Raw genomic sequence first — 14,218 nt, 5'->3', positions numbered from 1 at the left:
ACACGGTGCTGTTAGAATCGAGTTTACCACTCCCGGCTTCAGGCCTTCCTGTCTTTGTGTTCAGGGTAGTAGGTGCTCACGAAATCTTTGTGGAAATATGATTTTTTTTTCATCCTGTCCTTGTCCATCACAGATGGGAAGGGCTACTGGAGCTTCTGAAGCGCTTACCTCTGAGAGCTTGTGTTTCCTTCCCGACGGTTCCTTTCTAGGCTCCAGCATCTTTAGAGTCACTGGCAAGAAAATGAGGAGCCTGTGTTTTTCACTGGACCCCTTACTAGCTCTGCCTTGTAACCGCAAAAGGTGATCTACGCTTTCGTCCCTGCACCCATCTCCATTTACAGCTGTCAACTTGCGTTCATAACGTTACTTCCGAGAGTTTGTGGCGTGACCCTGGCCCCGTGGAAGCAGGTAGTTGATGCTCCTGTACCCTCTCTGCTTCCTCTTCTCAGATCCCGGCACCCGCTGGACCTCCTGATGTTTGGCTGTTGAATGAACTTGAGGTGACCCCACGACCTCCGTGAAGTGATAAGATCCCGAGAGCCCCTTCAATTTTATGAGTCTCTATTCAACGCTCTTTATACTTGGCTACGTGACACGGAGGGAAGTTTCCTTTCCCTTGATCTCATTTTTCTCATGAAAAAGCATCACCTCCTGTTCCTGCCATGGGAGGGTGAAGCTTATTATTATTATTATTATTTTTTTACCAGATAGCACAAGTTAATCTAGAGCACATTTCCAACCACGCTGAAAACTCCTATTGTCTGCGAGACGGTAGCTGTGGAGCGCCGTGTCCCCCACCAGGCTAAAACCGAGGTGGGAAGTGTCAGAAGTGGAACTGCTCACGTAATGGTCAGTCTCAGCTACCGCTGCTGTCTAGACGTTACGGTTTATCATCCGGAGGCCCTGCGCCACCACTCTGGATGCCACTTAGGGGGCCGCACCCTCGCAATTTGCTCTCCAAGAAACTCGATCCTTCTAGCGGGGCTCATAGATGAGTAAATAAGATATGTGGTGACTCCCCACAGTTTTGCTTGACTTACACCAAAGGAGGGGATTTTTTTTTTTTTTTCTGGTGATTATACGGTGGTTTGCAGGCCAGGGCGATGGAGACGATCTGATGGAGTAATTACTGCTCGCTGGATCGGGATGGTCAGGGCCTTGAGTCCTGTGGGCATTGAGGAGAGAGTGCTAAGCAGAGGCGAGCACTTGAGCTCACCTCCTGTTTGCACTAATATTTACTGTAGCTGAAAATCACATTCTCAAGACTCTTCTATCTGCGTTGGTTTCTAGTGGAGCTTTGAGAACGTTGTCTCATTCTTCCCGTGGAGCCTCTTCCATCGTCCAGATGTGACCCTTCGCATTTTCTCGTTTGTGGGAGCGTCTGTCCCCAGGCTGGCTTTTGTCCCCTAAGAGTTTCGAAGTTGGGTCCTTAATCAAAACAAGAGCTCTGCTCCGCTGCAGGGACCAGGGCCCGGACGCTACACTCACCTGCACACAGACCCCGGAATCCGGGCCCACGAGGCCAAGATCCACCTGCCCATGGACAGTACTACTTGGGCGGATCCCAGTTCAGTCATCCTGGGAGATAATTTTTTCTGGCTCCTCAGAAAAGAGGAGGCCACCCAGCTGGGTGGCCTGGAGGGCCAGGTGTGATGTTTACCTCGTGCATGCCCAGTGGTGTGCTCGAGGCAGGATACGGCAGGCAGTGAGGCGGGCCAGGTCTTGGCCTTTGGGGAGCTTACATGCCATCAGGGCTAGTCAGTGAGCAAGTGAGCAAACACGATGACCTCACGAGCTGGTGGGGCCATGAGAAAACAGGGCCTCCTTCCAGTGAGAGACAGAGTGTGCTTGCTGCCCGAGCCCTGCAAGAAGCTGTTGATGTGCATGAAGGGAGGCCAGGGCGGTGGTCACCTCTCACCTCTGCTTAAAACAGAGCAGTTAGGAGCTCAGGCCCTGGAATGAGGTAGGATCCGACTCTTGGTCCCTCTTACTAACCTTCTGCCTTTGGACAAGTTAATCCCCGTGCTTCGGTTTCTTCATGTGCAACCTGGGAGGCGTAAAACCTGCCTTGTTAGGTTCAAGCGGGAAATGAACTGAGATGCTAGCTGCAAATAGAGGCTTGCCACCATCCTGACCATCCTGACGAAAGCTAGTGTACGCTCTTCAGTGCCAAGTAGAGTAAGATAGTCGTGGTAGGTGACTTGCAAAGCCGTCTCAGCATGCTTGAATACCCACTTCTGACTTGGTTTCCGTCTGGTGGGCTGGGGTGGGGAGTGTGGGGTTCAGATCGAGTTTCCCGGGTTGGATCAGTGTGGTTCCGTTTCTTGTGTGTTTCTCCTAGTGGTCCCCTGCACACTTCTGGCTTGGCCCATGTGAGGAGTGTGTATGAGTGTGTCTGTAATACGTAGGGATGCTGGCGGTTCTAATGCGGGATCAGTGATGGGGTAGGAGTGAGATGAGACAACTGATTAGTTAAGAAGCTGGTCAACTAGATGATGTGGTAGGTGGGCCCTGAAACACCTACTAGGCTGGTTGTGGGTTTGTGCGGCGTCGGGGCGGGGGGTCATCTGCTGCTCTTAGAGGATAGTTCTATAGGGCAGTCAGGGTAGGGGCTGAACGGACAGCTGGCGACACTGAGGTTCTCCTGGCCTCCAGCTAGACCGGACTCTCCACCAACCCATCAGCTTGCAGACCTCAGGAAGGGAAGTGACACCTGATTTAGGCCCCAGAGAAAGGTGTGAGAAGGCTGGTGGTCCTGGCAGTGATGCAATACAGTAAAGGTCCCAAACCTGTATGTTAGGTGCCTAGGGTGCTAGTCAGCTTGGTGACCTCGTTGCCGACACTTATAAATCACGAGATTTCACATTTTAAAAAAATCTGGATTTATGACATCTCTTGGGAGATTCAGATCTGGCAAAGCTGAACTTGTGTCCCGAGGTGACAAAAACCAGATTGGATTGAGTGGTGACCGCCTCCTTTAGCCTGGGCGGGTCCAGCCCGCCCTCTGTGACATTCCACAAAGTATGGCAAGTATGTGACGCATCGTGGAAAAAAGGAAAGAAGTCAATCTTCCTTTTGTTTGTTTTTGTTTTTGTTTTTCTGACCTGTGTGTCCCTGTACGAGGCAGCTCCTCTTGCAGAAGTGCTGAAGAAATAAATCTGTGTCGAATGAATGAATGAATGAATGACCTCTAGTTGATAGATCACTTATTTGGGATCAGAAGCCAAGTTCAAATCCTTACTTCTTCTAAGGCGCTGAGTGATTTGGAACAAATCAGTAACCTTTATGTTTTGTCCTTTTGTGGGGGTTGGGGAGGCATCGCTGTTGTTCTTACGTACTTATCTGAGTAAGTCGTACGTTTTCGAGGTTTCAAAATCCAGAGGTGCAAACAGGTTTACAGAGAGAAGTCTTGCCTTCCATGTCCCTGTCACTCAGCTCTTTGCTTTGAGGGCAACAGGTGTTCTCAGTTTCTGGTTTGTCCTTCCGGAGATACTTTATGCAGTGCGACGAAATAGGTAAATAGTCTTTTTCATCTATTTCACTTAGATGGTAGCAGAATATACGCGTGATTTCTGTGTTTAGCACACTTGGATGGGAGGGCGCACCAGTCAGGACACAAAGAGTTTTCTCGTTCTTTCTTAGAGCCGCGTAGGACTCCAGCCTGTGGGACACCCAAGTTTTACATAGCCAGTCCTCTGTTGCCGGGCATCTAGGTTATTTCCAATCTGTTGCTGTCGTAAGGAAGGCGGTAGTCAAACTCCTGGTTTTGTAAGTCACTTGACATGCCTAAAACTTCTGGAAGTCGAATTGCTAGGTCAGAGAGCGCAGCCTTTGTCCCTGTGGCAAATCTCAGATGTCCATGCCTTGCCGCTGGCCCCAAAGTGCCCTCCTTCCAGCAATGTGCGAGAGCGCCTGTTGCCCCAAACCCTAGTCCTGGGTCATCTCTTGGAACCTGCAAGGGTTTTGTGAAGAACACAGTGTGTTATGAAAGTATGAACACTCGCTATATTTGGGGCGGTGGGGGGTGCTTGGATGGGCCCGAGCTATGATCTAGGTTATTTGGTGGAGATGCATACCCCAGCCATTTGAAGATGAGGACACTGTGAGTCGTTTACTCAGGTCACCCAACTAATCCACCGTAGAGGCCGGATTCAATTGCAGGTTTGTCAGATTTTAATACTGGTAGGTAAAGCCTTTAATTTTGGGTGCTGGTGTTCTCAGCTGACACATTACCCGTGGTTCCCGTGTCTCCTGGAAGTAGTACCTCTCATGTGGCCGGGTCACTTGCTCATTCCTCGAGTGTGTGCAAAATTCCTGCACTGTGCTACGCACCTGGGAACAGCATAGATATAGTCTCTGCCTTCACGGACCTCACAAAAATAGTAAGAACTGATTCTGTAGTCCTTTATTGGGTGACAAGACAACAGAGGGGGTGGGGATGAGGAGGGTGGTCTGTGGGGTCATGTGACCTAATCAGGTGTGAGGGGAAAGAGTTCTCTGAGCAAGCGAAAGACAGGTGATAAAGGGTCTTATGGGTCAGGGTGAAATCAGAGAGGGACACAAACCATAAGAAAGTCTTGATCATATGAAACACATTGAAGGGTGCTGGGGGGGAGGGGGGACGGTGTAACTGGGTGATGGGCATTAAGGAGGGCACGTGATGGGATGAACACTGCATGTTATAGAAGACTGATGAGTCACTGACCTCTACCTCCGAAACTAATAATACACTATATGTTAATTGAATTTAAATAAATTCTTAAAAGTTTTTTAAAAACACTTATTCATGAGAGACACAGAAAGAGGCAGAAACATAGCCAGAGGGAGAAGCAGACTCCCTGCGGGGAGGGGAACCTGATGTGGGACTTGATCCCAGGACCCCGGGATCATGACCTGAGCCACCCAGGTGCCCCTAAATATTTTTTTTTCAAAAGCGTCTGTGGGTTTGAGCCTGGAGAAGTGGATGGGAAGTATTTCACACTGAGGGCATAGTATGTGTGAAGGTCCTGGGGCAGGAAAGAATAGGTGGTGTTGGAGGACATGAGGGAAGGCCAATGAGCCGGGGTGGAGAGTGGCAGGACGTGACGGGATGACGATGGAGTTTGGGGATTTATTCTTGAGAGCTGTGGGGAGCCTTCAAAGGCATCGAAGCAGCAAAGGGAGGTGGCACCCAGGCCCCTGGGCGGTGGGGTTCTTGGCATAAGCTGTATGACCTTAGACAAGGCAAACATTGGGCACATCCATTTCCTTCTCTGTAGGGTGGGGCTGGCAATGCACACAGGCTCTCAGAATATTTTGAGTGTCCCACACGGTAGGCAGTAGGCCGTTCATTTAGACTCCGTGCCCGTGAGCGCACTTGTCACATGCACGTGTTCCCAGGATGTGAGGCACTCTGATGCTTTCTGTCCTAATCTATGAAAGGCTTTGGCCAACACCCCCACCATTCATTGTGGAAATACTGGAGGAATAGGTGACGTGTGTGCCTCACGGCTGGCGCTCACCCGTGGCCCCGTCGCTCCCCTGCCAGGCGTTCCCATAAGGAGGATTCTGGGCGGCCAGAGAGCAGGTCGGTCAGGTTCCGTGACAGTATCTGCATCCAGATGGTGCTTAAGGACGCTGGCGCTTCACCTCTGCGGCCAGGTCCCAGGGCCGGGGCTGCGGGCAGGGCCTCCCAACTGCAGGGGCTCCAGGGCGGGGGGCGGGGCGGGGGGCATGTGAATTGGGCCGTCTACGCGGTTCCCCCGGGAGCTGGCTTCTCCTTGTGTTCACATCCGATTGTGAGCTGAGTTTTCTTTGACATGTTTGTTACTTACCCTCAGGATGGCTTTTTCCTGGAAGCCTCAGAGTCATTATAAGCCACTCACTTCTTTAAGTTGCGTCACGGTCCTACTTCCCTTTTCAGAGCCTTAGTGGAATTTATTTGCATTTCCTACCAAGTGCACTACCCTCTTCTGCCTGCAGGCCTGTGTGCCCCGCTCCCTGGGCCCTGGCCCTGGCCCTGGCCGCTGGGGGGAGAAAGCCAGGCGCCGCATTTTTTTTTTTTCCTCCAAGAAACATCTCTTAGATCCTATATGTGGAGGTTTTCAAAGAAACCCCTGTGCAGTGAGCCTGGAGGAGCAAGGCCAGCGATGACACCGATGACCCTCTGGCCACCACGGCCCTTCCTGTAGCCAGGACCCTAGATTTCCACATAACTGAACGTAAGCACTCCAAACTTGACCATTTATTTTTTCCTAAAAAATATTTTATTTATGTATTTGAGAGACTGATCAGGAGAGAGAGAAGGAGAGCAAGAGAGAGAGCGAGCGCACGAGCGGGGTGGAGGGGGACGGGCAGAGGGAGAGGGAGAAGCAGACTCCCCACTGAGCAGGGAGCCCGATGTGGGACCCGACCCTAGGACCCCAGGGATTAGGACCTGAGCCGAAGGCAGATGCTCAACCAGCACTTAACCGATGGAGCCACCGAGGCACCCCGAAAGTTAACCGTTCGGATCATTTTATTTTAGTTTTTTAGATTTTATTTGAGAGCGAGCAAGCACACAAGCAGGGGGAGGGGCAGAGACAGGGAGAAGCAGGCTCCCGATGCGGGGCTCGATCCCAGGACCCTGAGATCATGACCTGAGCGCAAGGAAGACGCTCAGCCCATGAGCCCCCCCAGGTGCCCCCATTTAGATCATTCTAGAAGTACATTTTGCACCGTGTTACCCGCATGGGCCCTTCCCAGGAGAATAGGCACAGAGCACTGGTTTCTCGAACCTAGAGCCTTTAGGCAAAGAGCGTTTTGTGATGGTGGCAGTGGTGGTGGTTGTGGCTGATCTGTGTCCCCCCCAACCCCAACTGCCGTCTGTTTAGAACCTAGCTCCCAGCACCTTCCAATGTGACTGTATTTGGAGGCAGGGCCTTTGAAGAGGTGCTGAGGCAGGAGGGGCCTGTCAGGTGGGCCTAATGCAATCGGCGGGCACCCGGACGGAGGTGCGCACACGGAGGGAAGGGGGCCGTCTGCGAGCCAACCAGGAGCCAAGGGCCAGCCCTGCCAACACCCTGATCTTGAGCGTAGAGCTTCCAGGACTGAGGCAAGTCGTTTCTGTTGCTCACGTCCTGCAGCGTGTGGGCTCCGGTGAGCGCAGCCCAGCGGGCTAATGCAGCTGCGGTGGTGGGATAAAGAGGAGCCACAGGGAGCGTTTATCAAGCACCTCCTGGGTATATGGGGACGACTTTAAGCCTCCGTTGAGTCCCCTCACGTGGATCCTAAGTCACCCGCCAGGTCACGGGCGAGTGATGGCGCTCGGGCCAGCTCTGGCCCCTTTGCCCGGGCCCTTCACTGCACCTGGGTCTAGCCCAGGTCCTGGAGCCCTGCCAGGCTCTCATCACCCCAACTCTCCAGAGTCACTCTTCCCATCCCTCTTTGCACAGATGTCCAGACTGGGGTTCAGAGCGCCCCCCCTGGCCACACGGGTGAGTGTTCATTCCGGGTGGCTGCAATAAGAAAGTGCCCCAAGCTTGGTGGCTGCACGCAGCCGTAGTTGCAGAGGTGCAAAGCCCAGAAGCGGGGTGTCACAGGGCCGGATATCCTCCTCTAGAGGCGCTGCGGGAGGACCCCCTTCTCCTCCTTCCAGTGGCGGCTGGTGGATGCTGCGTCTTCTGCTTTTGTGTCATAAGGATGCATGTGATGGTATTTATGGCCCACCTGGAAAATCCAGGATGAGCTCCTCTCTCAAGATCCTTAGCGGAGTCACAGCATTGGCCATCTAACAGGATATCGACAGGCTCTGGGGACTAGAAGGGGAGCGTATCTTTGGGCCACCAGTTTTTCTGTCACTGTCGGTGACTAGCAGAACAAGCCCTGATGCCAGGGCTTTGCCTGATTCCAGAGCCACCTGTGGGCCACTCATCCTTTGGAGCTTCGGGCGTGAGACCCCCCGACTCCCCTGCTGGGGCACTATTTCTGCTGTAGTGGCAGTGGGTGTTAGAGGCACAGGGTCCCTGAGACTGGCCCATGTGCACATCCTTTGCAGCAATTAACAACTGGAAACTACCCAAATACACATCCACTGGGGATGGGTTACATTAAGTACGGTATCCCCTAAATGGAATAAAGGGGCCGGTAAAAATAATGAAGTAGATCACTCTAGGGTGATACGGGAAGATAGCCGCAATGTGTTAAGAGGAAAGAACAGATTACCATTTTCATTCAAATATTGTGCAGACACGTGTGTGTTGTTAAAAATCTCACTAAAATAAAATTCACTGGGGGCACCTGTGTGGCTCAGCGGTTTAGCGCTGCCTTCAGCCCAGGGTGTGACCCTGGGGTCCTAGGATGGAGTCCCACATCAGACTCCCTGCAGGAAGCCTGCTTCTCCCTCTGCCTGTGTCTCTGCCTCTCTCTCTGTGTCTCTCATAAATAAATAAAGTCTTTAAAAATAAATAAAATAATAAAATAAAATAAAATAAAATTAAATTAAATTAAATTCACTTCCTCAGTCGCATTAGCCATGCTGTAAGTGCTCGCTAGCCACATGGCTAGTGGCTACCACATTGGATAGCACAGATCTAGAACATTTCCGTCCTCTCAGAAAGTTCTGGGCAGAGAGCTTCTTGGCACTAAATGGCCAGAGTGAGGCCTTTTTCACTTTGTTACAGATTTATGTGTATGTTGACCTTTTTTTTTATCATAAATAAGTAGGTGTGCTATTATCATAAAAATGGGAACACGGTGGGGGGGCTTCCAAGGTAATGTCCTCTTTCTTAAGCAGGTGGAAGTTTATCATAGTTTAAGATGTGTTTATGTGCGTGTAAAACCGCCTTTACATATGTTGCATAATGAAAATGTTTAAAGATCGGGGATTAAAAATGAAGAATTTCCTGGCAGGCCAGGCTTGAGGTTGGAAGACTTTCAGCTGGATCCGGTTCCCTGCCCCAAACACCTCCCAGCTGTGGCCAAATCACATAGCCTCAGTTTCCTCATCTGACGAGATCCCTACCCGACCTGCCTTACAGGTTTAGGGTAAGGTTTACAAGTGTGGTGATGTCTGGAAACGCTCTGAACCCGAGGAATGTCCACATGGAGGTGAAGGTTCAGTAAATAACTATGTGGCCCGTGGCCCGAGGCCCGAGGGGGAAGGTACTCTGAGAGCATAGTGGCGGCGTGGAGGCCTAGCATCTTCGCCAGCCGAGTATTTTCCAGATGTCGCCAGAAGCCGGTGCAAGGGTTGCTATAGTCCCACTGCTGCCACTGCTTGGAGATTTAGACATACCGAGTTATTTTATTAATTTAACAAGCACTTAAGTAACATTTGCTCTTCGCCGCGACCTGTCCTTTCTAAACGCTTTCAGGTATGTGCTCATTTTATCCTCGTTGCAACGCTGAGGCTGTCCCCGTGGGCATGCTCACCTCCTGCAGAAGGATGTCAAGGCTCAGAGAGGTCAAGCAGCTGACACAGGGTCACACAGCCAGTAAGGAACGGGGTCCACGCTTCCTCCTTTCGTCCCTTCTGCACGCTGCTCCTCTTGCCCCCGCCAGGTGTGGCCGCAGGGTTCCTTATGTCCGTTCATCTCTCTCAGGGGCGTCAGGCTTAAACCTGGCGAAGGAAGTCTCACGACTAGGTGTTCCCGGCTGGCTTGGTAGCTGCTGGCTCCTGGCTGAGGCTGGCAGCGGCCGAGGTGGGGAGAGGCTGCGGGATTAGGTCAGCCTGGGCACCAGCCAGCAATTTGCCACCGGGCTTCATCTGCACCTTGGGCCGTGAGCTGGGGCTTGGGGGGTACAGATGAGTGAGCGCTGGTGCCCCCGTTTAAGGGGTTTACAGGATGGCCAGGGTGGGCCTGTGGCACTTTCCAGAAGGAGGGTCAGGGACACTGAGTCCTAGCCGGTGCCAGCTGTCCTCCCTCAGAGACGCCGGACGAGTTGCTCTGCTCCTCCGGGCTCATCTGTGGACGGGGCCCCATCTGTCCTGTCGCCGTCCCATTGTGTGGGCAGGACGCCGGGGCCGAGCACCCGGACGGCCCAGCCAGCTCACCTCTCCGCTGCTCGGAGTGGGAGGCGGCTCCCATCACCTAAGTCTCGGGTCCTCGGGAAAGGAGTTGACATCCCATGATCACACACATGTGTGGCACTTAGCAGGCCCTCGTGGGGAAGGGCAGCGAAACGGATCCTCTTCCTACCGCGTGACCCTTACGGGGCAGGTGAAGTCCCAAAGTCAGCCCGTGGGAGGGCTCCGCAGGGCCGCCTGGCTGGCTTCTTCGCCTCCTCCGATGATTTGCAAACCGCCCCCCCCCCACATTCCGGGGGCCCTTGTGCAGTCGTGGCGACTCTGAGGCAGAGCAGGCCTCTACGGGTCTGCTGGACACGTCGATAGGTTTTAGTCCCCGCTGGTTCATCCTGAAGGCAGGTGTGGGGGGACAGGGGGCTCTACGGGCACACAAGTCGGCTGTCCTTTAAGAATGTAAGAGACAGTCCCTGGCCTTCCTTCGCGGCCCAGGTCATCGTCCATGTGCCCGCGGTCCACACCGCCCAAGCCCTGTCTGTCTCCAGGCCCTCGTCCTCTGCCGACAGGAGCCGCGTGTTTAATTGGGGGTGGCCCAGTGCCCCCTCCTTCTGCAGATGCAACAGCTGGGGCTGCAGAACGTGTTCCCCTCCCAACCTGAAGGTTGACACATGTGGCCGGAGTCCCCCTCTTACCTTTGGCGTTGGTGGCTGGGGATGGGCAGTATTAGCTGGGGGAACAGGTGGCCGTGAGAACTGGTGTGGGCTAAACCCTAAACCCTTGAGAGAACAACGTGACTGTGCCTTGGTGCTGTTTCCTTTTGACCTTTGCTTGGCCCAGCTCCCAAACTCACTTTAACTCAACCATGTGGACTCTAGGTTCCCTCGAGAATCTGAGACTGGGGGCGCCTGGGTGGCTGAGAGGTGGAGCATCTGCCTTCAGCTCAGGTTGTGATCTCGGGGTCCTGGGGTCTGCTTATGTCTCTGCCTCTCTCCGTGTCTCTCATGAAAAAATTTTTTTAAAAAATCGGAGACTGAAATGACAGGAGCAGAGGTGCTGGGGAAGGCGAGCTTTGGGCCTGCCGTTCTGCTGGGCACGTCACGCGACCTCCACGGTCCTCCACGGTCGGCGCTTGCTGGTAACTGTGGACTCGTGTGCCCCAGGTCACACAGCTGGGGACGGGCCTGGCTAAGACTCCAACGTGGGTTCACCCAAAGCTGTGGTCGTTAACCACAAAGTTAACCATGAAGTCCTGGCAGCTGCTCAGGGGACAGTATCCTTGAACTCAGCTCTGCAGGGTAAGTTAGATTTAGATAAGCAGGGAGGAAAAAAAAGGAAATCCTGGGCAAGAGAAGCAGCAAATACAGTCAGAAGCTGGGGTGAGAGAAGAAGCGCGGCATGGAACCGTGCCTACGGTGTAGGCTCCACAGGGCAGCGACCACGTTATCCAGAGCCACCACTGTGTCCCCAATACCTAAGCGAGTGACCGGTGCATGGTGTGTGGGCTATCAGTATTTATTGCTCGAACATAGACCTACCCTATGATCCAGCAGTTGCACTACTGGATGTTTACCCCCCCCAAAAAATACAAAAAAAAAACCCACTAATTCAAAAGGATACACGCATGTTTATTGCGACGTTATTTGCACTAGCCGAACTACGGAAGAGGCCCAAGTGTCCATCGACCGATGGATAAAGAAGAGGTGATGTATTAAGACAAGGGAATATTACTCAGCCATCAAAAAGAGTGAAATTTTGCCCTTTGCAATGACGTGGATGGAGCTAGAGAGCATTAGGCTGAGTGAAATCATCCAGAGAGAGACAAATGCCACATGATTTCACTCACGTGTGGAATGTAAGAAACAAAACGAATGAGCAAAGGAAAAATAAAAGAGAGAGGGGGCAAACCAAGAAATGGACTCTTAAGTATAGAGAACACCCTGACGGAGACCAGGGGAGATGTGGGAGGAGGGATGGGGAGACAGGTGCTGGGGGTTAAGGAGTGCCCCCGTCACGATGAGCACCGGGTGAGCCCTGGAAGGGTTGCGTCACTTTATTGTACACCTGAAGCTCCTATAAGGCCGCGTGTCAACTATACAGGCATTAGCATTTATAAAACACAAAAATAAAGTCAGGAAAAAGAGGATTTATTGTGCGTATGAACCCACAGACCGTTGTCTTTCTCGGTAGACCTTGCGCCTCTCGAGGGCAGGGATTGTGTCTTAGAAATCTGTGGACGCTCCACAGCTCCCAGCGGTTGATAAATCGTGAACGTTCGGTAAATGTGTTCTGGTGGAATGAGTGAACGGACGGCAGCCGAGGGCTGGGGAGACGTGCCTGAGTGAGCCAGGCATTGATGCTGTGGGAAACACCGAGTAAGACACATGGGCTGGCGTGCTGAGGGCATAGTGCAGAAGGCCTATAGTGCCGGGAGAAGGAGCTCTTGTGTTCTTTTTGGGGCATTAAAAAAAAAAACAAACAAACAGGTTCTTAATGCCCAGTGTTGCAGGGTCTACAGAAACCAGGCAGGGCCCAGATTTTGACTGGTGTTTATAGGAACTGGTGTTTATAGGACACGATCTTAGAGATCACTTCTCTGTAGGATGCCCTTCGCTGCCTTCCCACTTCAGGGTAAGCACAGTGTCCCCACCGAAAGGAGACCTGTAAAAACGTGCAAATGGGAGCTTGTAGGGTATGGGTTATGGCAGGGTCCCCGCGTTGCTTTTCTTTTTTAAGATGTTTGAGAGTGAGAGAGTGTACGCACGTGTGCATGATGGGGGCAGAGGCAGAAGGAGAAGCAAACCTCCCCCACTGAGCGGGGAGCCTGCTCTGGGCCTGACCCCAGGACTCTGAGATCATGACCTAAGCAGAAGGCAGGTGCTTACCCGCCTGAGCCACCCAGGCACCCGGGAGTTGTCTTTAAGATCATGTGTCTGGAAAACCCCAGCCAACCTCCTGTAAGAAATGATCTGCCCAACCCTAAGGTTTTCAACAAAAGCTGCTCTCTCTCTTTTTCAGGTATTGGCTACATTTTTGGTTTTAAGAAAGCCAGAGGGCCGGGACGCAGCCCTGGGAGCAGCCCTTCCCGTGGGCACTTGGAACCTTCTGGTCCAGAGGAGAAGCCGCCCCCTCACCCGGACCTATGACCCGCGGCTTCGCCCCCGGTCCGCCCACTGAGTTCCACGAGATGGGCTCCTTCCGCAGGCCCAGGCCGCGCTTCATGAGCTCCCCGGTCCTCAGCGATCTGCCCCGGTTCCAGGCAGCGCGGCAGGCTCTGCAGCTGAGCTCCAACTCGGCCTGGAACAGGTGAGGGCCCCGAGCAGGGCCGGGCCTGGCCTAGCGTCTGCCCTCCCGAGGGCTGTGTGGCAGCAGGTCGTGGCTGCGCGGCGGGCGGGTGACTGGGCGCACGTGTTCCCTGCAGAGCGCGTCCGCGGGCCTCCCTGGGGTAGACAGGAGGTGGGCACTGGGGGCCGCGGGGCTACAGGTCAGTGGGGCCGGAGTTTACGGTTACTGTCATGTTACTGTAGACTACTCGCGTACCCGGGGTTGGGGGGCGCATATAAGTAACCCTAAGTCCCCCGTGACCTCTTTGGGAAGATAAGACATGTATCTGTGAAAAGCCAAGCGGGTGATACGAACCGGGGACTCTCAGTACCTGTGAGCCGCAGGCGGGAGGGAAAGGGGACCCCGTGCTATTATACAGGGCCTGGCCAGTGTTTTGTACCCCGAACGTTGAGCAGGGGCTGCATCACACTGTGTCTTGCATCCCCGTGGGCTGCTGTTTTCCACATCTAGCAGTTACTCTTTTGGTGGAGTAAATACATCAGTATTCTAAAGCATTTCTGGATTCTTTGCACTTTGGGTCATTTTGGATTTTCTCATGAATGCACAACCCTTAAAATGGGGATGAAGAGGGGGCTTGGACATGCTTTGCTGTGAATGGATCTGTGTTCTTTCTCTCTTTTCTTTTCTTTCTTCTTCTTTATTTTTTCTTTTTGTTTCATTTCGGTCTTTGTGAGTGAGGGCGGAGGGAGGGAGGGAGGGGAGGGAGGAGGGAGGGAGGGAGGGAGAGGAGGTATGAGGGAAGGGTGAAGGGGGTCCTTGTTCAGTCCTTCGTCCTTTTTCCTTTCATTCCTTTCCTTTTCCTTTCCTTTCTTTCCTGTTCCTTGTCCTTTCCTATTCCACTCTGGGTGTCCTCTTGACAAAGACAGGATTGTAATCTGCTCCTTGCTGAAATAT

The 14,218-nt window shown here is 53.0% G+C and overlaps 1 protein-coding gene across 9 annotated transcripts in view; it reads left to right on the top strand.

The window, feature by feature from the left end:
• PRR5L (proline rich 5 like) overlaps positions 1–14,218 on the top strand; it is a 142,036-nt gene that overhangs the window by 77,746 nt on the left and 50,072 nt on the right. For 5 of the 9 annotated variants that reach the window (XM_038563020.1, XM_038563012.1, XM_038563014.1 and 2 more), the window contains one exon: positions 12,998–13,285. In XM_038563020.1, coding sequence (XP_038418948.1) covers positions 13,122–13,285 — 164 coding nt within the window. In that variant the 5' untranslated portion in view covers positions 12,998–13,121. Of the gene's footprint in view, positions 1–529; positions 850–1,843; positions 1,964–5,961; positions 6,201–9,332; positions 9,453–12,997; positions 13,286–14,218 lie in introns of those variants that run through there. The other 4 variants (XM_038563016.1, XM_038563015.1, XM_038563018.1 and 1 more) reach the window with 4 other exon arrangements.

Source organism: Canis lupus, chromosome 18 (genome assembly GCF_011100685.1).
Source record: "Canis lupus familiaris isolate Mischka breed German Shepherd chromosome 18, alternate assembly UU_Cfam_GSD_1.0, whole genome shotgun sequence".
Taxonomy (NCBI): Eukaryota; Metazoa; Chordata; class Mammalia; order Carnivora; family Canidae; genus Canis; species Canis lupus.
This window is presented reverse-complemented; position numbering and strand designations above follow the sequence as displayed.